Genomic DNA, 22,358 nt, shown 5'->3' on the forward strand with positions numbered 1-22,358 from the left:
CGCTAGGTGGTCCTCTCCATCCAGTGCAATCCCCATCTCTGCCATCGCTTTGTCTTTCTTCTTGTTCTCCCGGATCAGGTAGAAGCGGAGGAAGATCACCGCCAGTGTCATGGCTGAGTAGCAGCCGAGGTGCACGCCAAAGGCGATGAAGTACCGCGGGGCGTCGCGGTCGAGGAACACTTGAGGGCCTACGTCATTAGTAAGGCTCTGAGAGATATAGTGTGTAAGCTAGGGGTCCTACCGATGGCGTTTCCAACAGCCCAAGACACAAACGTCGCAGCCACAACAGTGGACTTCTTAGTAGCGCCGGCAATGTTCCTCGTCACCATGGACAAGCCCAAGTTCTGGGCAGACCAGAACGACAGCGTAATGTAGTAGCTGATAAGAAGACCCACTTTGGTGCTGAGGGAGTGATTCTGCACTGTCATGAGGACGATAGTTCCGACGAAGGACCTACATCTTGTTAGTGTCACAATTCAGGATAAGATACGAGAAGAAGGGGGGACGCACGGAATAATAAATCCCAACATCACCAGCAAGTTCTGCTCAAACTTCTTGACCAACCACGCACTCGTCAACAACACAATAATGATGTAAAAGCCCAGTACCATCGCCAACAACTGCGTCTGCAACTCCGTAAAGTTGAACCCACTGATGATGATATTTGCAAACGCCCCCAGACCACTCGTGGGCAGCGTGGTAAAGATCTGAATCGCGCAGTAGCAGTACATCTGCGGATCCCGGAACGCTTCCCACATCTGATACGCGCGGAACTTCTTATTCTGGAGTCCAGTCTGGTTGGCACGCACACGCTCAACCATCTTGTGCTTGTCCTCTTCGGTGAAGCATTTGGCACGCATTGGGGAATCGGGCATCCACCAGACCACAAACAGCCCCCAGAGCACGGAAATGCAGCCGTACGTGAGGAAAAGTGCTTGCCAGGATTTAAGCGCGCGATCAGACCCAATTAGACTGAAACAGTAGGCTAGGAGGCCGCCGACAATTTGTTGGCCGCCGTTCATCATATACCTATGTCTTGTTAGTATACGTAGATCAAGGGTGTAGAGACTGGACTGTACCAGAAGGTGACGGTAGCAGCTTGTTCTTCACGCTTATACCACATTCCGGAAAGGACAACGAAGGAGGGCTGGCATGCGGCTTCGAAGATACCAAGCAGAGTGCGCACGGTCACTAGACCGGCAAAGTTGTGGCATGCCGAGTGCAGGGCTAGGATGGTGCCCCAGCAGATGATGTTGAAGCCGAGGTATTTGGCGATGCGGACGCGTTGGATGATCCAGTTGGTGGGATATTCGACAATGAGGACGGCAATGTAGATACATGTTGTGAGCCAGGAGTACTATTTAGTTAGTGCTTGACCATAAGCAGATATATGTTCAGACTCACCTGTTGTCCCACAAGATGAGCATCGTCGCGAATACCCATAATGGAAGCAAACGACATGGTACCCTTGTCCAGTGCCTGCAGAAAGTATGTCACGATCATGATGACCAACACACGACGATCAATCATGCGGCGAAGACGCCGACTTTCGGCTTCGTCGACCTCAATCTGGCCGCGCGCGGCATACTCCAGCACCTCATTGTCGACACGGTTCGCATCGATCGGGGCCTTCAGTTTGTCGGAGGGTGACAGCACCCGCTCGACATGGGACACATCCTGCGGCGGCTTGTGGTCCTCCACAGCCGTGGAAGCTCCCTTAGAGTCAGGCCCGCCTGCGGGCGTCGAGCTAATATTCTCCATGGACATGTTGCCTGCCAGAATTGCCAGGGTTGGAGAGGGTCAACCCCGGCTGGGGGACCCGGACACCCTTATATCGGTCATGCGGGAGATAGAGTCTGACTAGGGCACGAGTGGCTGCTCCGTGGCTGCATTTTCACTCCAATGAGAGGAAGGATGAGCAGGTCTGATAGTCTGATAGTCTGATGCCAGGGATGGCTGCTGGCTGGGATTCTCCACGCGTACAATCCGGGGGCGGCAGGGTCCGCCCCCGCGCGGGGACAATTGGCCCGAGCCCTTCGCTTAAAAAGCGCTTCACAGCCTATCCTCACTTTAGCATCTTACACGACCAATCTTCTCTGTTTGCCGAGCGAGCTTGGCATGATTCAGACGTGGCTGCTCGGCTGAAGCTAGCCCGAGGGCATTCCCCGCATTGCTGCTGAAGCTCGACACGAGGGGTATCCATCCCACCTTATAGACACCAGCATCACCAGAGTGTAGCACAATCAACAACTCCATCAGTAATACCACTCAAGTCCTCATCTCTCATCATGGCTTCTACATCTCCTCCCGCTGTCCGATCCAAAATTGACCTTCTCATCACCAACCTCGTCAACATCCAAGACAAAACCGGTCAATTCCTCCTCCCCCTCGCCGATGGCCGCATCATCGACACCAAGTCCTGGCATGGCTGGGAATGGACGCATGGAATCGGCCTCTATGGCATCTGGAAGTACTACGAAATGACCGGCTCTCCCCACCTCCTGCAGATTATTGAGGATTGGTTCGCCGCCCGCTTCGCTGAAGGCGGTACCACTAAGAACATCAACACCATGGCCGTCTTCCTTACTCTGGCATACGTATACGAGAAGACGCAAAACCCTGTCTACCTGCCCTGGCTGGACGCATGGGCCGAATGGGCTATGCATGAACTCCCACGCACCAAGCAGGGAGGGATGCAGCACGCCACATACCTCACGGAAAATTACCAGCAGTTGTGGGATGATACGTTGATGATGACCGTGATGCCGTTGGCAAAGATTGGAAAGTTGCTGAATCGGCCGGATTATGTGGAGGAGGCCAAGCGTCAGACGTTGGTGCACGTCAAGTACTTGGTTGATACGAGCACCGGGCTGTGGTTTCATGGCTGGACGTTCGAGGATGGTGGACATAACTTTGCTAGAGCGAGGTGGGCGCGCGGTAATAGTTGGGTGACTATGGTTATTCCAGAGTTTATTGAGTTATTGGATTTGAAGGAGGGGGATCCTATTCGCCTGTTCTTGTTGGATACGTTAGAGGCCCAATGCGAGGCTCTCATGGGCCTGCAGGAGGAATCGGGCTTTTGGCACACCCTTCTTGACCATCCTGATTCATACGTCGAGGCCTCCGCCACAGCAGGATTCGCATATGGTATCCTTAAGGCTGTTAGGAAGAGGTATCTGCCAAAGAAGTATCGGGTAGTCGCAGAGAAGGCCATTCAGGCAGTGTTGAGCGCCGTTGACGAGACCGGAGAACTGCAGCAGACGAGCTTTGGTACCGGCATGGGGGATTCTCTGGACTTCTATAAGAAGATTCCCTTGACAGCCATGCCATATGGGCAGGCCATGGCCATCATGGCGCTGGGCGAGTATCTCCGGGGACACCTATAGAACTTACTTATCCTTTTTTAGATAGCATATAGAGCAACAGAAGCACTTTTCTGATTAGGGCATGATTGAAGTGGTAACCCCATAGAAATTGAATGCTTGTCATTCTATCCTTGCACATAATCATGCATGTGCGATCCCTTGTACTCATTGATCGGTCCAATTGTGGGCCGTGAAAATGCTGTACCAGCTGAAGACCTTCAGCTCATTTGGGCCAGCAAATGCGATCTCACTCTTCTTTAGAAAAGCATGATCCACTTCCACAGGTTGTATTCAGTGAAAAAAACTTTCCCCGCTTTTCGGAGATGCTGCTGATGGGGTGGCGTGTATTGGCAACCCCACCGCGAGACTAGTGTTAGTCTTCTTGCAATAGCCTCCTGGAATGTATTAACCCGAAAGTAGTCCCGCTCTGCCTTTTCAATCTTCTGAATCGGCTGGTCCTCTAATCTTATGTCATTGTAAAGCTCTATGAAGCTTGACGACGATCGCTTCTCGGTGAAATAAGACCTGGCATCCTTTCCTTGGCCGTATACATGTTCCCACAACGGCAAATAACAGACTGTAGTCATCAGTTGAGTCAAAGTTAAGTAACCGTGTCAACAGCCTTGAGCATCTGCTCTGTTGTAGGATCTCAAGGGCAATTTTATTGGTTACTGTCTGTTCATACGCGTGTCTTCGGCAGCGGCAGCTGCGAATCCATTTTGGAAGGCTTGAACGAGGTTCTCATCCAACTCGTAGCGCGACTGTGACAAGCCTGGGGAAGCTATCATCAGGGCTGCTGGGACAGTTGAGGAAAATGCCGCCTCGTCCAAACAATGAGCCCATCTGATTAAACCGTAATTGAGACAGCTTGTAAGTCATTGTTTCTAGCTCATATAGCCCTTTAGCTTTCAGCGATACAGCCAATTTTGGTTCGCCAGACCCTGTTGTTTTCCAAGCTTTTGCGAGAGGCCAGCTGGGTGTCTTGCTCATCAAGATAAGCGGTATACCAATCTCATGTTCGGTGGTGGGGCGTTCAAGTCGGCGTCGAGTAAATAGGATGGGCATACGACTGGTCTGTAAAGGTGAACCGCTGGCACTAGAATGTCACTTGTTCAGTTTCATATATTTCAAGGTAGCGGCTTCACTTTCGAGCAGTTCTGAGCTAAGCCCCATCGATATCTCAGTGCCCTTTGTATGTAGCGACCGCAGGAGCTATTAGACTCCATCATCAAATGTAAGGAAAACGGCCCTATTAAAGCTGCCGCTCGCGGGATGTTGGTCGAGGTCGCAAAAACATGGCATATCCTGTCGAATGTTGCTTGAAATGCGACAAAGAGCCTCGAATTTGAATCTAGCATACAGACATATGGCAGGCCTCTTTCAGATAGCATGGGAGTGTCTAAAACATTGCACAATACGTGTCGAACATGTACTTCCCAAGGCGCTGGCATGTCAGACGGCAGAATTCAAAAGGCGGTCAAAAAACACACAGAATCCCCAGTTGACTTTTGGGGGACTGTATGTTCTTAAATCCGCTTAAATCCGAGGTTTTTTGGTCGAGGTCGACTAGTTTCTGCCGCATTGGGCGGTCGCAGGAGCGGTCACGGTGGACAGTATCTATATGCTGTGCAGGCAGAAATGATGTGTGCCTGCAGAGTGTGCGCCTATTTGTTTGATTCGTATGTACGTACTTGGCTGCATCTTCGTTTAATACTATCCTAGAATGGAGCTACTTCTTTCCAGCTCTCATACACCCTTCAGCATAGTGCAGTGCCCCGGTTTGTGGTCTTCTTTACGAATGCAATGATCTGTATATTCTACCATGTGAGTATCCTTAAATGATGTTGCATAGTAATAGAGCACATAGATCAGCAAAGTTGTCATTCGACAAGCAAAATCTTAACTACCGTTCCAGTCATTGCTGACCATCAGTCTAATACACTGGACATATGAAAATTCTTCATATCACCAACAGGTGTTGTTCTACGCACACTTTCCATGATATAGCGCCGATGCAAACATCCACACTTCACCACCTATCCCCACCCATTCTAGTACTTCATACCATTCAACCTCCCATAAACCCTTCAACTTCCATAAAAATATAGGTACATAAAATGAGTAAGGCACTCCAACCTCCAGCTCTCCCGTATAGCCTCCCACTCTTTAAGCCACCTCCCAACCTCAGTCAGCCAGGGGAGACCCGCAGGCCAGCCACATTCCACGGGGGCATCTACTGCTGTAGACAATCCCGTCAGCACAAAATACCTCGGAACTATATAAGTGTCACAAGTATCCAGAAATCTCCGTAGAATTGACACCGGCGCGCGACCCCAAGGTGGATTATGCATAGGATAGAAGATGAGAACTTTTTCCACTGGGAATGAGAAACACACTTGGACTAGCTTCTCTAGATGCTTCAGTCTCAGGACTGCGTTTGACTCGTTAGATGGTACCCCGCCGATGCTCAGGGGTATGAGATCGTCACTGACCGCCAGTGTCGGGGCTGGAGGCTGGTGGAGGAGCATTTCTCGCCAGCTGGCTTCAGGGCGGAGGTAGGGGTGTTGACGTTCTAACTCTGTGGTGGAGGGATCACTGCTCTTTTGTGGTCCGAATCGGGAGAGATAAGAGCTAATATCTCTGTGGAAACTTGATCCATGGTTGCTGACAAAGTGTTTCAGGAGCTTGTTCATGAGGGGGTTTACAGTGCGCTTAGGTTTCAGGGCCGGTGTCGATGTCGATGAGTCTTTTTGAGGGCGGAAGAATAAGGCCGTTTGGAGGGATGGGGATGTTTTGATGAGTGAGTTCCAGACGTGGCAGACGCGTTGTGAGAAGAGGAGGGTGGTTGTGTCTAGGTTTAGGAGGACTGGTTCCAGTACCTCGGGGATGAGGAATATTTGGTGTGGTGAGTCCATTGTTTCGGCTTGGTGGTGTAGTACTGTAGTGGGTTTGTATATCTTGCAAATAGAGAAATGTTTATTCAAGTGTAAGTGTTGCGGAAGATGAGAAACTAGTAGTGAAGTCTTTCTTTTCTTGTTGTCTGGGTTGTTATGCTCAAATGTGGTGGACAGGTAGAAGATTGCGTGGGATGGACTTCTACAAAACTCCGAAAAAGTACTTACGTGCCTAATTACGTAGGGGTAAAATGCCTCTTTCGTGTTGATGAGGTACACGACTGGCCTCATAAAGACGGAAAGACGATGGAATGATGAGACTCAGGCAGAGAATTACCGGTGCCATCTTCAAATACTCTCATTCATATACACCGAGTCCCAGCTCCAAAGATATGAGCAGGAAGTTATGGTTGACATAAATCCTGATGAGAAAACCCATCTAGAGAGCTAGTGATTCACAGCAATCGCAATTCCTGACAGTGCTTGTTTCGTGTCTTGTATACCACCTACAATCGAGCCTCCGAAGTATCAAGCCCATATTCCTCTGCCAGCGCATCTCCACATGTCAAACCGGTGACATACGCAGTTGCCTGTGTGTGGTTGTTCGTCAAAACAGGCACCACACCCATGTCGGCGATCCGCAGATTCTCGACACCAAATACCCGGAACCGGCTGTCCACGACAGCATCGGCATCCCCGGACTTACCCATCTTGGTCGTTCCAGTCATGTGCCAACTGGATCCGAGGGTGTTCTTCCAGAACTCAAGAATATCCTCATCCGACTCGGACGGGGGCGCAATCAATGCGGACACGGTGTCTTTTTGGAAAGATTCATGCTTCGTCACCTCCAGCGCGTGCCGATAGATCTCAATACATGCGCGCCTGTCAAACGGGTGGGACAAGAACTTTGGATCAAACAGCAGCGGGTCTTCAGGGTTGGCTGACTGCAGACGCACTTCACCGCTGGATTGCTCGTTCATCAAAAACACGAGCATGCAAACGTAGCTGTAATCTTTGAAAGGCTCGGGAGAGATGAGATGCAGCGGGAAGTGTGTCATGAACTCGTAGTGTGGCACCGTGTCGCGTTGTAGGAATTCCTGCACTGTCGGAGGCAGTGCTTTGAATTCCTCAGATGCCACCAAGCGGTCGGACTTGAGCCAGCCGGCGCCAATCTGGCACGAGTGCCGCGCCCACGGCCCGGTGCCATCTTTGCTCCATTGTTCCAGAGCTGACTCCATAGCAGCCGGGTTACCGAAGAAGGCATCGCGATCGTTTGTTGTCGGGTTTCGTTGGAAGCACAGCGGTGCGAAAAAGTGGTCCCGAAGACCCTGGCCTACCGCAGGCATGTCCTTGACGACGGGGATCCCGAATTGTTGTAGTTGTCCCGCTGGTCCAAGTCCCGAATGCATCAGAATCTTGGGCGTGTCCAGTGATCCGGTTGTTAGAATCACTTCTTTGGATGCGAAGTCTGCAGCGACAAGCCATGGTTAGTTGAACGGTTCAGCTCGAAAAATAGCTCGATTACATACATTTTGCCCCCTTGGTTTCCACACCAACAGTCTTGGTGCCTTGGAGTACGAGCCTGAGCGCTGGCGTCTCCGTTATGATAGTCAAATTGGACGGGGCTTCGTCCAAAAGATCAGTTGCTGTCACTCTTCGACCCTGGTGGGATGAATTAATGACCAACGCCATGCCAATCGGGTCTCCCGAGTTGTGGTCAGGGTTCCGAGCCAGGCCAGCCTGCTCGAAGACATCCATCATCAAGGGAAGATCCTGCTCCCATTCAGCAGCATAGCCGACCTTCAGACTCCCTTGGGAGCCATGGTCTGAGGTCCTCGGGGCTGCATATTTGCTATTCTTCGGGTCCACAATGGCACCGTTAAATGTTTCCAGCTGTCTGAATCGAGCCTGCATGCGCTCCCAGCGAAACAGGTCATCACCAACAAGCCCAGCCCATTGGTTATAGTCGTCTCGCGCACCCACGGTGTAGACACCGAAGTTGATGGCGCTGCTGCCGCCCAGGACCTTGCCCCGAGAATAGTCGATCTGTCGGCCATTACAGTGTTCTTGTGGGGTGGTCTTGTACCCCCAGTTCAGGTTTCCATTCATAAAGGTCTGCCATCGTTGGCCGTCCACACGCAGTGATGGATCATCGTTACGAGGGCCGGCTTCAAGCAGGAGGACCTGAGGCCGTCGCGCTGACCGAGCAAGCCTTGAAGCAAGGGCACAGCCCGCCGGGCCACCTATAGCATCGTTAGGTGAGGTCCTGATCGACGAACGAGACTTCCATACTAACCACCCACAACGACGAATTCCCACGTCTGATCAGTCGAGGCCATTGTATATTCAAGATTACCACCCTGTCGGCAGCTGTGACACAGCGATAAGAACAGTGTCTCACAAGGACAAAAGGATCACAAGTCAGAAGAGCAGATGCCCCAATTAAAGGCAGATGACAGAAGCTTGGCGAGTGGGACTCTCATTGAGTCTAGTCCTGAGATCGACAGTGAGACACGAAAGACAACCCCGCAACGTTTGCGCCATAACCATTCCCGGCCAACCTAAAAGACGGAAAAAGAGACGGTTCAAACTGTAGTGTTGTAGGCTGCCGTGTCTTGTGTCGTGTCAGCCGTGCGGACATATTATGGGTTATTCCAGACCCACAAAGTCGAGACTAAGTGAGTTGGGAGTTCCTAGGCAAACAGTTGAGGTCCACTCAACGCTGTCTCAGTGATGATCCTTTTGAGTTTCGCGGTGCGAGACCGACGGCTCTTCTTCCCCGAGACCTTCCCTCGAGACCACTTCTCGCGGTGAAGATATGAGTGGCATTGTCTCGTGAGCCAAGGAGTTAGCAGCATGCACAAGCTTGACAGGGATCATCTCCCTAGCCACCCTGCTGAATGCTCCTTCGCCCACCACTTGTTGTCCAGCTCTTTACCATTGGTGGAAGTGAACACGAGTGAAGAGGGGTGAAGAGATAACATTCGTATGCAGACCTCTGTAAGCCGGCTAAACCAGAATTGTCGCTGATGCGACCGGGGGTACGTGATCAGATACTCCTCGACTGAAAAGCTCATGAAGAGCTGCAGAAACGTGACGTGGAGAAAATCTTGCATAATGCATTGCAGTTTGCTGCAGAATCTTACCATTTCCCGTCTCGCCTTGCTTTTTCTTTTTATTTTCTTTTTCATTCTCTTCTTCACCCTCTTCCCTATTAAACAGATGAATGTATTCCTGCGTTCTGTCATTGCCAAGCGTCGACTGTCAGGTATCCCAAAACCGATAGCTTAGCGCCCGAGCAGCAATGTCCTTGAGCACGGCGATGCGGACGAAAAGGAAGACCGTTTCAGAGCTCAAGATCCCGGTATAAGTTCCCTTTCGGGACGGAAATAGTGCTATTCACGTGGAGAAGACAGGACAGAGAAGAGCTCGTCCAGCAAGACTAGCGCGGCCACTTCACAAGTCTCCGAAGGTTTTGCGACAGCGCCGATCGGGACGCGACCGAAGTGGAGAGCATTTGTCGGTGATCACAACAGGCGTACAGTAGTTCAAGCACAGTCTCACTAGCGGTAGTACTTCGGAGTCCGGAGAAAATCAGTGATGGCGGGTCGTTGCAGAGCTGGACTGGACTGGGGACGAGTGGAGTTGCGAATTGAAGTGTCGCGAAGATGAACATGATCAGGCTCCAATTTGCCTGAGGCCACACTACGGTCAACAGAGCTGGATATCTAAATCTATGCTGCTTTACTTCATATTCGCCAATGATAATTTACAAATACCTTGAGGTTTAGTATTCTTGAAAGTAAGGTTAATAGTCCCGTTATGCGCTTGTGTATAGTGTATAAGTTTCTCCTGAAATCTATATGTAGACCAGCAACTGCAAGGCAAGCGTCATAAGGGGCACCTTCTATCAGGCGTCAATTATAGCTTATCCGCCGTACTGCCGCTTACCTGATTGATGGAACATTTGTACTACTTCCCCTTCCTAATGTTACTAGTGGGCGATTTTCTTATTAAGAGAAGGGTGTTGATAAGGGCGCTTTGGGGCCCGCCTTGGGTGCATCCTGTCCCAAGTCATGTCGTAGATGTTAGCAACGCATACACCGCGCAAAGCATGGTATCACAGCATAGAAAAATTTCCGCAAATAAGTGTCTGGGGTATCCCTATGGGCGTCAGGACTGTCTCAGTAATGGGGCCATGATGGTTGAGCCAAAATGAGGAGAGCCTTGCCATGGCAATCTACTACTAGTAGTAGTAGCAACACAGGAAGGACCTTCCGACCCAGAAGGGCCGTTCCCCGATACGCTCAGTGCTTTGGAGGTAGCTCCCACCCTTGTCACTGTCAGCGAGTTAGTTGCATCAATCAGTACTGATCAATAATGCTGATAATTCTAGCATTGCTGCTTTTCCTAGTATCGCCCGTCGTGAGAGCCAGTTCGCAATGTCGGTGTCAACCTGGTGACGCATGCTGGCCTTCCAGGGATGGTTGGAAACACTTGAATGAATCCATCAGTGGTCATTTAGTTCGAGTCTACCCCATCGGCCATGTATGCCATGAGCCCTTCTTCGACCAAGCCTCCTGCAATCAGCTTGTTCACTTGCAGTATGACTCTAATTGGCGCGCAGAGCAACCAGGTAGGATGCCATTTATGAGCAACGCCTACATGTGTCCGTTGTCGCTGACAAATATGCAAACACCACAGGAGCTCTGCAGAGCTTCAACTGGGAGAACTGGCCCCGGGAAAACGAGAATTGTACTATTGAGGCGAATCCAAGCTCGGTGTGCGGGCAAGGTCGCATACCGTTATACTCTGCAGTGATCCAGTCAGTCGATGAGATCTGCGCAGTGGTCAAATTTGCCAAGCAAAGGAATATTCGATTGGTCATCAAGAATACAGGTCATGACTCAACTGGTCGCTCCGGTGCTCCCCATTCTCTCCAAATCCTCACGAATCGTCTGAAAGACATAACCTTCCATGATGACTTCGTGCCTTCCCAAGGGGATTTGGGAATGGATAACCCCAACGCCAGTGGGGTGCCTGCGGTGACGATAGGGGCCGGAGTCATGGTAGGTGAGCTTTATGCCGCCGCTGCTGCTCGAGGGCTTATTGTGGTAGCCGGAGAATGTTCCACAGTCGGGGTTGCCGGAGGATATCTCCAGGGAGGTGGAGTGTCAACAGTTCTTAGTCCAATGTATGGACTGGCGGTCGATCATGTTCTGGAACTGGAGGTTGTGACCGCACAGGTACATGGACCTTTTTCTTAGGTTCTCATGGAGCTAATGAACGCAGGGCGAGATAGTCACTGCGAATGGATACCAACATGACGATTTGTTCTGGGCCCTCCGGGGAGGCGGAGGAGGCACTTATGGTGTTGTCACCAAGGCCACGATGCGAGCATTTCCAGATATTCCAGCGGTTATCCCGACCGTTCACTTCATCTATCCACGAGCAAATGATGTCTTCTGGCAAGCAGTAGCGCAGGTTGTGCGACTCACGCAATCCATGTCGGTTAACGGAAATTCGGGACAGTACATAGTAGGTCATCTGCCAAATTACCATTGGTATGTGAATTGGACAATGTTTGTCTGGGACGACACCGAATCAGAATTGGTTGAGGAACAGATTCCGCCCTTTCTGAGGTTTCTTGACTGGTTTGGTATCGAGTATCAATATGAGTTGGCCGAGTACTCCAAGATCAGCGCATTCCTCACCATTCCCAAACAGGTGGACATTGGCGGGATCGGATACCTGCAAAGCAGCGTAGTGATATCCGAATCATTCATGAATAGCACCGCCGGCGCTTCAAGACTGACAGCATCCTTTTCCAAGTTGATGTTGGACCCTGGGGCACTGATCACGGTCAATGTGCTAGGGGGGCAGATTAACCTCAACGCCAAGGACGAGGACGCATCTGTCAATCCGCTGTGGCGGTCATCGTCCCTCCTTGTAGTCCTGATGCAATCATTCCCGCCCACACCCGAAGCTCAATCAGCCGCACATCAAACGCTGTCCCAGACCAATACACCCATTCTCGCCTCCATCGATCCCGAGGGAGGTGGTGTCTACTTCAACGAGGCAGACCCCGATCAGAGTGACTTCCAGAATGCTTTCTGGGGTCATCATTATGGCCGATTGCGTCGAATCAAGAGCCGATGGGATCCGGCCGGGCTGTTCGTGGTGCGGAATGGAGTCGGTAGCGAGGACTGGGATGTTGAGAGTATGTGTAGAAAGGAGACAATGGTACCGGCCTAGGCAAATCAAAGTATGCGAGAGGAGTTCATGCCATTGTAGTAGGCTGGCGCTCTCATCCGAAGCCAAGTTACTATAGATTTAGGAAAACCAGTGGCTTCGGGTCTACAACAATGGGATCGATGGAATGCGGAACTTTAGCACATGGCTTGAACAGCTTGTTGTGGCACTGGCCAGATTTCGTTCCCGGCTGAGTCCCAACTATGCAGATCCTTGCGCGATCTGTGCAGATGGAGGGAAGTGTACTCTGTATACGAGAAGATGCTAGATCCATCAAAGTTTAAAGTTCCAAGGGGGGGTTGTGCTCTTTGGTTCGTGATACTGGAACCAGGAATCCGGGGTAAAGCAAAAGAGACAGGGAAAGGTTGGACCTCGGGGTAGCTCATATCTATTTTGGGTATCTTTCGGACGAGACGGCGGAAGAACAAGTTCAAGACAGTCAATAGGAGACGAGGGGGCAAGGGAGTTGAACCGACAGTCCAGGGAAATTAGACGAGGAGAGCGGGTGAACCATGTGACCCTCGCAAATACCAAATACCAGACCACCAGCCACAGTCTTGGCTGAGTTCGGCTATTGGAAGACCCGATGAACCAGCCGGGGAGAACCAGAGCAGCGGGTTATTCGGTACGCTAAAGTATGCGCCCATGATTACTTACTTAGTCCAGTAGGTCTGGTACCTGCTGGGAGACCCTTAACACCGCCCCCCCACGGAGTTTGTGTCTGCCGGTCCAGAGGCCCAAGCCTGCAAAAGTTGCCCAGAGGCGCCGCCGCAGCAAATGCCAGGTTCCCCGAACACAGGCAGGCAGGCAGGCGGGTTCAACCCCGGACTTCTTCCTGACTAGTCCCAGCGAAGTCTTCCAACCACTTTCCCCTCCCCCCATCTCCCACCCCCCCGACTCCATAATCCAATAATCTAGTCCCTTCTCTTCCTTCGCTTCTCCTCTTCCCTTCTCTCCGCTCGCTCTCTGTCGCTCTTCTTTCGCCTCCCCGCTCCTTTCCCTATTTCATCTTCTTTTCTCTCTTTTTAGTCCCTCAATCTTTTGGAATTGACAACCAACCCCCACGTCCGGGTGTTAACGGCTTTCTTTCTTTTACTCTATTCTTTCCTCTACTGGCCGTCATCTTTCTTTCACTGTTCGTTCTGATTGCTCCTTCAGCGATACGATTAAAATAGACCTTCAGTGGCGCCGCTCCAAAACCTTCCGATCCTTCCCCTTGTCGCCCTTGAAGACGTCCTCTCCCCCTTCAACTTGCGACGAACGGTGCGAACAATCACTCAACATCGCCACCAGAGTCTCTTTTCCTCCCACTAGCGTTCTGCCCTTGACTTCAGTATTGAGAAGTTGGCGCTTGTGTGCGTTTCATGGCTGTCCTGTAAAACGGACGCTGCGCCTCACTTGAAGAAGGCTAATCTGGCACCTAGGAGGCTCCAGAGACTCCTTGCGATCGGCTGGCCAGTCATTCGATTGGGAAGAGAAGGATGCAAAGGAAGACGTGGTTTGGCTTCACAAGTACTTCTGCTTCGTCTTATTTTTTTGCTTGTTGGGACGTATAGGCCGATTTGCTGGACTGCGACACCGATTTGACATGGCGCTACCTTCTAAACCCGTCGCAATCGGAATCTACAACCGGCCTACTGCCCTTGTCCTCTGACCATTTCCTGGGAAGGTGGATGTAAAACTACTGTGTCAGCCTGACCTTGTGATCGAGGTCACCGATCCCCAAAGATGTGGGATTCTCTTTCCAAACCGCCCGAGGGCCTCGTTGGAGGTTATCAGGGTGGTAGCATGGCCATCAAGATTATGATGGCAGTCTTCTGTGCAATTGCTTTGTATAATGCTGTGGAACTCGTCATTCTCATTTTCCTCACCTTCACTCGCTACAGCGGTCTCTATTTCTGGGCCATGTTGCTCTCCGCCGTGCTTGGCGTCATCCCCCAAGCAATCGGCTTTCTGCTATAGTTCTTCGCTATCGGGCCTCTCTGGTTTGCAGTCACCTTTTCTACAATAGGCTTTTACTTCATGGTCCCCGGCCAGTCCATCGTCCTCTACTCCCGACTCCACTTGGTCGTACAGAGCCAAACGCTGCTGCGGCGGGTGCTGTACCTGATTATCTTCGACACGATTGTCCTACTTATTCCGACGACTGTGCTCACCTATTGCACGATCTATGTCCGCACCACGCCCGTGATTCGGGGGTTCAATGTGATGGAGCGAATGCAGCTGGCTTGGTTTTGCGCACAGGAAATTCTCATCTCGCTCATCTACATCGCCGAGACTTTGAAGCTGCTACGTTTGCGGCCCGAAAAGGACGCTGAACGGCATAAGACCATGTATGAATTAATAGCCATCAACCTGGTGATCATTCTCCTAGATATCGCGCTCCTGGTTCTGGAGTATGTCGGACTCTACACACTCCAGACCACCTTGAAGGCTGCAGTCTACAGTGTGAAGCTGAAGCTGGAATTCGGCGTCCTGAGGAAACTGGTTTCACTGGTCCATGCCCGCCCGGCGGAGTCGAGCTCCTCGGATCAGGACACCTACCCGACATTTGTTGATCCCAACCAGATCACGGGAGATGTGACACGTGCTGCCCCCGCCTACAGTCGACGGCAGTCGCAGTACCCGTGGACCGCCATCTCCATGGACAGCCTGGTCCTATCCGATCGCCGAAGTCAGCATGTCACCTCATCGGAAATAGAACGGCCTTCCTGACCTTCGAATTCATCTCCGTGCCGCAAACCTTGGCTGCATGTATATACAATCTCAGGCTGTGATATATCTCACACCAGGGCTACACCGATACTGATATCGGGTACCAGTCCGCAGAGAACGGCCTCTGCCCTGGTGAAGGGCCCGCCACCCAAGCAGGTTTCCCGTGCATTGTACAGCAAATGGCCGGGAATGCGGGAAATGTGGCTGCAGCGATGGCTAGGTTCGCCCATACATGGCTGCCCGGACCAGAGTCTTGTCACTCCGATCCCATGTAAAAACCATGTATACGTCATGACCATTATTCCTGTATATACTACATCTGTACATAAACTATTATCATGCTACGATAGATGATCACTCATGTGTACGTATACCTTGTTCGGACGTAGGTGGATGACCGGGCGGCTCGAAGGTTCAGATGATGGCAAGACAAGCACAGTAAGTAGTAGTGCCCCGTAGATCCCCGTAGACAGCCATAGAGCGTGTCCGCAGGGCCCTGAACGAGCCCGGCCGAAAGAGAAAATCGCCTCTGGTGGGTCGGAACTAGTCCGACGTCCCGGAAAATTGGAACTATCGTCACCCGCAGCACTGGCCAAGCAACCGGGCGATTCGTGAGATAGCTCGGACCCGTGCATGAGATAGGTGCGGTACGTCGGCAAGCTAGTGGTTATGGGCGTGGACCAGTCCGAGCCAAATGGAGTCCAGAGAGGAGCCCTTAATGAGGTATCATATAGTCTAGTTCCGGTATCCGTCATGAGAAGCGGAGTCCAGTGGCTCGCCAGGGGCGTCACCTGCGTAATGGGGGAACTCTTGGGTCCAGTAAATGGGGAAGCCTGTATCCTGCTTATTGGGGGTTTCTTATGCGGCCTGACGGTCAATGTGCGAATCATGGAAGGGCGCATACACCGAAGGATAGCCCAAGCCGACAGGGCCGATTATTGAATCGGACTGATAGGGGGAAAGGGAGTCTCCACCTGGCAGCTGCGACGGGGTTAACCTTACATGCAGTCAAATACTTTTCTTAGAAAGAAAGACTCTTCGAAGAAAGAATCGTACCTGATTCCTGGGAGTCGGATGCAATGGTACGTGGCGCTGTCACTGCCAGTGCCACTGAACTTTCCGACCAGGATGAATTCATTGTTGTCATTGTTGTTGAACGGTTGCTTAAAGCTACCCAATTATTTGGGATGAACATGACTAACTGGCCTGTAACCCTGGAGGACTGCGATGATGTCATCAACAGGTCAACTTCAATCTCTGGAACGAGACGTTCACGGAGAGGTTGTCTGAAGGTTTCATCTCACTCTAAATTATTATCCGGGTCGATAAGTTTGGGAGGTGTGGTAGGTGAACCCTGGCCCCAATGCTGTCACACTTTTGTACTTTCATCATTACTGACTCGGAAGATACTGTGATCATAGGCTGACTGACTGAGTTAGCCATCCAGGTACTGTGCTAACTTGATGAGGAATGCAGAGATCAACTGGCAAAATGCAAGGCTAGCCTGGAAACGGCACTCGTCACGGGTTTTGCAGGGCTGTGATTGGCAGGGACACTACCCGATCGTGGTGAATCGCGGGCTGGAATTCATCTTTTTTCCCAGTCGGGCGGGACGTCCAGTGGAGGGATCACCCGCGCTGCTGATTGGTCCCTGCCAACTTTTGGCCACCAACGGCTGGCCGCTAACCCCAAAGAAGGCATCCGGCCATCGCTTACCCGCTCCATCTGGCAGTCCAACCCATGGGGAACGACAGAGAGTCCGTCCCTCATGAAATTGATTCTTTTTCCTCCTCCTCTGACTGCTCCATCTGCCTGTTTCTTCGCTAGAAACCCTCGCTTAAGGGGCGTTTGGATTCCCGAATACCTTACCTCTCGGTCGGTAACCGGGCTCCATCTGACTGTTCGGGCATTGCGACAAACTAAATCACCTTTCGCCGCTGCGACCATCTATATAGTGGTAGTATATTACTCCTTACTATCAGCCCGCCTGCCACCACACCCCTCCGCCCCCCGGGTCTCAGCCTCCCCGTCTTCACCTACTGTTAGTATGTGTTTTGGTTTATCTTCCCCGTCTGGTCGAGTATAGTGGCAACTACTAGCTACTACATTGATCCAGCCTGCCAAGTCACCGCTAACCCCTCGTCAGTATACTCCAGACTCATCCCCATATCCTCCGCTTTGTCCTACCCCGCGTCATCTTGTGCGTCGAGTATCCCATTGCGGTTCCGTTCCCCCTATCGAGCAGTTCAGCCCCGCAAGCTATCTAGAGCCACCGACCTTGATATCTCTTCACAGTCACTTGGGAGAGCGTCCTTTTATTCGGATGGGAATCATACGTTTCACATCGCCCATGTCACCCAGTTGAAACGATTCACACCAATGTCCCCTTGACACTGGTGGAGAATACACAGTTTCCTACCGGACCACTGTTCCTCTCCCCCCCTAGTCCGAAAATGGATTCGCACAATGCCCCCGCCTCCTCGGCGGGCCGGGGCACGGATTTTGATCCTCGCACTCCTGGAGCTCACGAAGGAACCCCGGTTTCAGATCAAGGCCACAATACCTCCATGGATGGTGCAACTGTAGGCGGCACGGACCGAGTATATCCTATTCGGTCAATCATTTCCTTCAACCCCGCTGCTACGGATCCCAATCAGCAAGGTATACCGAATGAAATCCGTTCGCCGCGAAGTGGTGCTCGCTCTTATTCAATCATCGACGCCGATACCTGGGACCAATTGAGTTCGCAGCCCACTAGTTCGCCGCATACCAACCCTTCTCCTAATGCGCCTGTTCATACGCCCGAGTCGACCGATCGGCTCTCGCAGCAGCAATCTCCTAACGTCTTCTCACCGGCCTCGAGCGCTGCCGAGCGAGACGCTCCGCCGGACGAAAGCTCCACGTACAGGAAGGTGGCACCGGAAGAGGGCCATGCGAGCCTTGTTACTTCGCGATTCCAGCACGTGGTTACGGCGGCGGGTCATGCTGTCATCACAGGCAATACACCTGATTCCTTTCGGGCCTGTGAAGACGAACCAATCCACATCCCGGGCGCCGTGCAAACCTTTGGCGTCATGCTCGTTTTGCGCGAGACACCCGAGGGTTCTTTAGCGGTCCATGTAGCGAGTGAGAACTCAGAAGCTATTCTGGGTCACTCGCCAAGCAACCTTTTTGCGCTGGAGAGTTTCACTGACCTCCTGCAAGATGATCAGACCGACATCCTCCTCGATCACATTGACTTCATTCGAGACGATGGATATGATCCCGTTAGTGATGGCCCGGAGGTTTTCATTCTGGCTGTCAAAGACCGATTCGGGCGGCCTCGGCGCTTTTGGTGTGCCATTCATGTTAATACCGCTCACCGGGATGTGATCATTTGTGAGTTCGAATTGGAAGACGACCGCATCAATCCTCTCAACGTTGCTGGACGCACGACACCTACATCCCCGACAGTGACTCTGGGCTTTGAGCCAACCCCAGATCAATTAGCAAGCAGCACTGTGAACATTAGCCAGCCGTTACGAGTGCTTCGGAATGCACGCAGAAGGAGGGGTGAAGCAGCCGCCATGGAGGTGTTCAGTATTGTTAGTCAGATCCAGGATCAGCTTGGTGATGCCCAAAATATGGACGCCTTGCTCAACATCACGATTGGCATAGTTAAAGAGTTGACTGGATTTCACCGCGTGATGATATATCAGTTTGATAGTGAGGCCAACGGAGATGTGGTGGCAGAATTAGTCGACACAAGAATGACCAAGGACTTGTATAAGGGATTACATTTCCCGTCAACGGATATCCCAAAGCAAGCCCGCGACTTGTATCGTCTCAACAAAGTGCGCATACTCTACGACCGTGACCAGATGAGCTCACGGTTGGTGTGTCGAGGCATCGAGGATCTCAAGACACCTCTGGACATGACACATGCCTACTTGCGTGCAATGTCGCCTATCCACATCAAGTACTTGGCGAACATGGGGGTCCGTGCGTCCATGTCGATCAGTATCAACAACACGCATGATCTTTGGGGTCTGATCTCCTGTCACTCCTATGGAGACACCGGCATGAGGGTACCTTTCCCAATTCGGAAAATGTGTCGGTTGATCGGCGATACACTCTCACGGAACATTGAGCGTCTCTCTTACGCATCACGTCTTCAGGCTCGCAAGCTTCTCAACACTATTCCTACGGATGCCAACCCCTCGGGTTATATAATTGCCTCATCGGATGACTTGCTGAAGCTTTTTGATGCGGACTATGGCGCATTGTCAATTAGAGGGGAGACTAAAATCCTCGGGAAGTCAACCGAGTCACAAGAGATGCTGGCTTTGTTGGAGTTTCTCAAGATCCGCCAGCTCAATTCCGTCGTTGCGTCGCATCACGTGAAGAAGGATTTTCCAGACCTGCGTTATCCGCCGGGCTTCAAGGAGATCTCGGGCATGTTATATGTGCCTCTATCGGCCGATGGCAAGGACTTTATAGTCTTCTTCCGGAAGGGCGAGCTGACGCAGATCAAATGGGGTGGCAATCCTTATACGAAACTTCTGCAGAATGGTCACCTCGAGCCTCGCGCAAGTTTCCAGGTGTGGACTGAGACAGTGATGGACCGGGCTCGTGAATGGTCCGAATCGGAAGTAGAGACTGCAGCCGTCTTATGCCTGGTCTATGGCAAGTTCATTAAAGTGTGGAGACAACAAGAGGCTGCTCTGGAAGGTTCGCAGTTGACGAAGCTGCTTCTGGCCAATTCGGCCCATGAAGTCCGAACTCCGCTGAATGCCATTGTCAATTATCTGGAAATTGCTCTAGAAGGTGCCTTGGACACGGAGACTCGCGACAATCTTACTAAATCATACTCCGCCTCCAAATCATTGATATATGTCATCAACGACCTATTGGACCTGACCAACACCGAAAAGGGACACAATCTGATTAAAGATGAACCCTTTGATCTGCCCTTGTGTTTCAAGGAAGCGACCGCCATGTTTTCCGGCGAGGCGCACCGGAAAGGAATTGAGTATACTGTTCACGCCCATCCCGGTCTCCCAAAGACCGTTTTGGGCGATGAACGGCGCGTTCGGCAAGCAATTTCAAATCTAATCTCGAATGCCATTCAGCATACATCTACGGGTGGCGTCACTGTCGAAATGTGGCGGGCTCCTGGCAATCCGGAGCCTGGGTTTGCAACCATACACATGACAGTGCTTGATACGGGGACTGGAATGTCTGACGCTATGCTGGAGACGATGTTCCAGGAACTGGAGCAGGTCTCCTCGGAGGACGACAGCTACTTTTTCGACCGAGGTCCGAACAATGACTCGCAGCATACCGAGGTTGAACGCGGGAAAGGTGTCCTCGGACTGGGGCTCGCTTTGGTGTCTCGCATCGTACGGAATACCCACGGTCAGCTCACGGTGCGGTCGGAGGAGGGCAAGGGTAGCCGCTTCCAGATCTCGCTACAGTTTTCTACTCCAGACGATACGGGTTCCGACCAACCCGAAACCCCACAGCCGTCCACGCAGGAGGGTGATGCCACTCCTTTTGAGGCCAAGGAAGAGTTTATTTTAGTCGACAGCAGCTCGTCTGCACCAAGTGATGGATGGCGACGTAGTGGTAGCCATCGCGGCACGATTAGCCCGTCTGCAGATGAACTGGACGCCAAACTGGTAGCAGAGGATTCTATTGATCGTACGAAAGACGAAGCTGCTGGTCTGCTTCCCTCTTCAGATCGCCGAAAACTCGTCACGCTGCCTTCAACCCCTGAAAGGTTGGATGATGTCACACGTGCCTTGCAGCAGAACGTGCAGAATCTCGCCATATCCGACAAACCAGCAATTACTAGTGCAGGCCCTGCAGGACCCGCTCCAACGAGTGCTCCCCCTGCCGAATCAGACGCCAAAGCCCCACCTGGCAAGTACCGCGTTCTTGTGGCTGAAGACGACCCTATCAATGGCAAGATTGTACAGAAGAGGCTTGGAAAGCTAGGCCACACCGTTCAACTGACAGTAAACGGCGAAGAATGCGCAGCTGCATACCGGGCCGATTCTGCGCAATTTGACGTCGTCTTGATGGACATCCAGGTGAGTTCCCTGCCAAGTTTTTATCATTATAGGCGCGCTAATGTGGGCTAGATGCCGATCGTGGATGGTATCAACTCGACCAAGATGATCCGCGAATTTGAGACTTCGTCTGATTCGACCGCGCTCTCTTCGGTCGCAAAGTTGAACAATCGGATCCCTATATTTGCAGTTTCTGCTTCTCTTCTAGAGAAGGACATGTCCTTATATGTCGATGCAGGCTTCGACGGGTGGGTCATGAAGCCCATCAACTTCAACCGGCTCAATGTCCTTTTGGAAGGCCTCCAAACGGGGGATACAAGAAATTCTGCCACGTATCATCCTGGCTGTGACTGGGAACAAGGCGGCTGGTTCACGCCTATTCCTGAAGAAAAGCAGTAGTACACGCTTTTCTGCCTTCCGCTTATCATCATCCATCGCTCCCCTCCCTTCTCATCCGCAAAATAACGAATCTCCACACCAGAGAAATTCTGTTGTGTCTTTCTTGTCATGCATTTTGAGCGCATGATTATCTCCACCTAGCTTACAGAAGCACACAAAAGTCACGACCGCGACATGACGAAAGAAAATGAATGATCGGCATTTTACGTGTGTTCGACCTGATTGAAGCCTTGTCTTGTGAAAATTCTACATTACTTTGTCCATGTATACCCCATTAGTTGATTTGTCTAGGCTCATATCTTTGTGTTTTGAACTCATGGGATCTGCGTCCTTCATCTATCATGGCCTGGTTGGTTGGTCTGGTTTTATGCATTTTATGTTATCTCTAATGGTCTATGAGCACACGTACAGCCATATAGCAATTGGTTCGGTTTACTATCTATTTATTTCTTACAAGGATTTTCTGTTTTGGTTCTACTGGGTAGGGTTCGGGTTTATCCTGGTATCTTTTGAGCGACTTTCTTGCTGGATGTCGATCAGACTTCGACCTGTTCATTACTGTTGTATATCAAATCACAAACACACGTATTATGACTCTTACTAGAATGACTACTACGTAAGTAGTACTATAATATGTACGAGGGCTTAAGAAGAATTACCGCAAACATCCAATGTAAAAC

The 22,358-nt window shown here is 51.4% G+C and overlaps 7 protein-coding genes across 7 annotated transcripts; 4 read left to right on the forward strand and 3 right to left on the reverse strand.

Moving 5' to 3' along the window:
• On the reverse strand, positions 1-1,767 carry An14g02910 (uncharacterized protein; the record flags this gene model as incomplete). The annotated part of the gene is made up of 5 exons (XM_059744151.1): positions 1-188; positions 242-459; positions 511-1,029; positions 1,080-1,357; positions 1,405-1,767. Coding segments are annotated over 5 exons (1,566 nt in total), but the record flags the coding sequence as incomplete, so codon positions are not given.
• A 521-nt stretch (positions 1,768-2,288) lies between these two features.
• Positions 2,289-3,386, forward strand: An14g02920 (uncharacterized protein; the record flags this gene model as incomplete). Its single annotated transcript, XM_001400880.1, has 1 exon — positions 2,289-3,386. One exon carries the CDS (start codon positions 2,289-2,291, stop codon positions 3,384-3,386), a length of 1,098 nt encoding a protein of 365 aa, XP_001400917.1.
• A 2,066-nt stretch (positions 3,387-5,452) lies between these two features.
• An14g02930 (uncharacterized protein) lies at positions 5,453-6,676 on the reverse strand (the record flags this gene model as incomplete). The annotated part of the gene is made up of 2 exons (XM_059744152.1): positions 5,453-6,303; positions 6,616-6,676. The coding sequence occupies 2 exons, from the start codon at positions 6,674-6,676 to the stop codon at positions 5,453-5,455; spliced, it is 912 nt and encodes a 303-aa protein (XP_059604633.1).
• Positions 6,677-6,765: 89 nt separating this feature from the next.
• An14g02940 (uncharacterized protein) lies at positions 6,766-8,598 on the reverse strand (the record flags this gene model as incomplete). Its single annotated transcript, XM_001400882.1, has 3 exons — positions 6,766-7,727; positions 7,789-8,502; positions 8,556-8,598. 3 exons carry the CDS (start codon positions 8,596-8,598, stop codon positions 6,766-6,768), a joined length of 1,719 nt encoding a protein of 572 aa, XP_001400919.1.
• Positions 8,599-10,474: 1,876 nt separating this feature from the next.
• Positions 10,475-12,514, forward strand: An14g02950 (uncharacterized protein; the record flags this gene model as incomplete). Its single annotated transcript, XM_059744153.1, has 4 exons — positions 10,475-10,580; positions 10,674-10,895; positions 10,964-11,505; positions 11,552-12,514. 4 exons carry the CDS (start codon positions 10,475-10,477, stop codon positions 12,512-12,514), a joined length of 1,833 nt encoding a protein of 610 aa, XP_059604634.1.
• Positions 12,515-14,533: 2,019 nt separating this feature from the next.
• An14g02960 (uncharacterized protein) lies at positions 14,534-17,312 on the forward strand (the record flags this gene model as incomplete). The annotated part of the gene is made up of 6 exons (XM_059744154.1): positions 14,534-15,185; positions 15,282-15,497; positions 15,577-15,590; positions 15,686-15,837; positions 16,275-16,569; positions 16,830-17,312. The coding sequence occupies 6 exons, from the start codon at positions 14,534-14,536 to the stop codon at positions 17,310-17,312; spliced, it is 1,812 nt and encodes a 603-aa protein (XP_059604635.1).
• Positions 17,313-17,793: 481 nt separating this feature from the next.
• An14g02970 (uncharacterized protein) lies at positions 17,794-21,678 on the forward strand (the record flags this gene model as incomplete). Its single annotated transcript, XM_059744155.1, has 3 exons — positions 17,794-20,487; positions 20,545-21,300; positions 21,352-21,678. The coding sequence occupies 3 exons, from the start codon at positions 17,794-17,796 to the stop codon at positions 21,676-21,678; spliced, it is 3,777 nt and encodes a 1,258-aa protein (XP_059604636.1).
• Positions 21,679-22,358: the final 680 nt, after the last annotated feature.

The sequence above is a fragment of the Aspergillus niger genome (assembly GCF_000002855.4).
Source record: "Aspergillus niger supercontig An14".
Classification (NCBI taxonomy): domain Eukaryota; kingdom Fungi; phylum Ascomycota; class Eurotiomycetes; order Eurotiales; family Aspergillaceae; genus Aspergillus; species Aspergillus niger.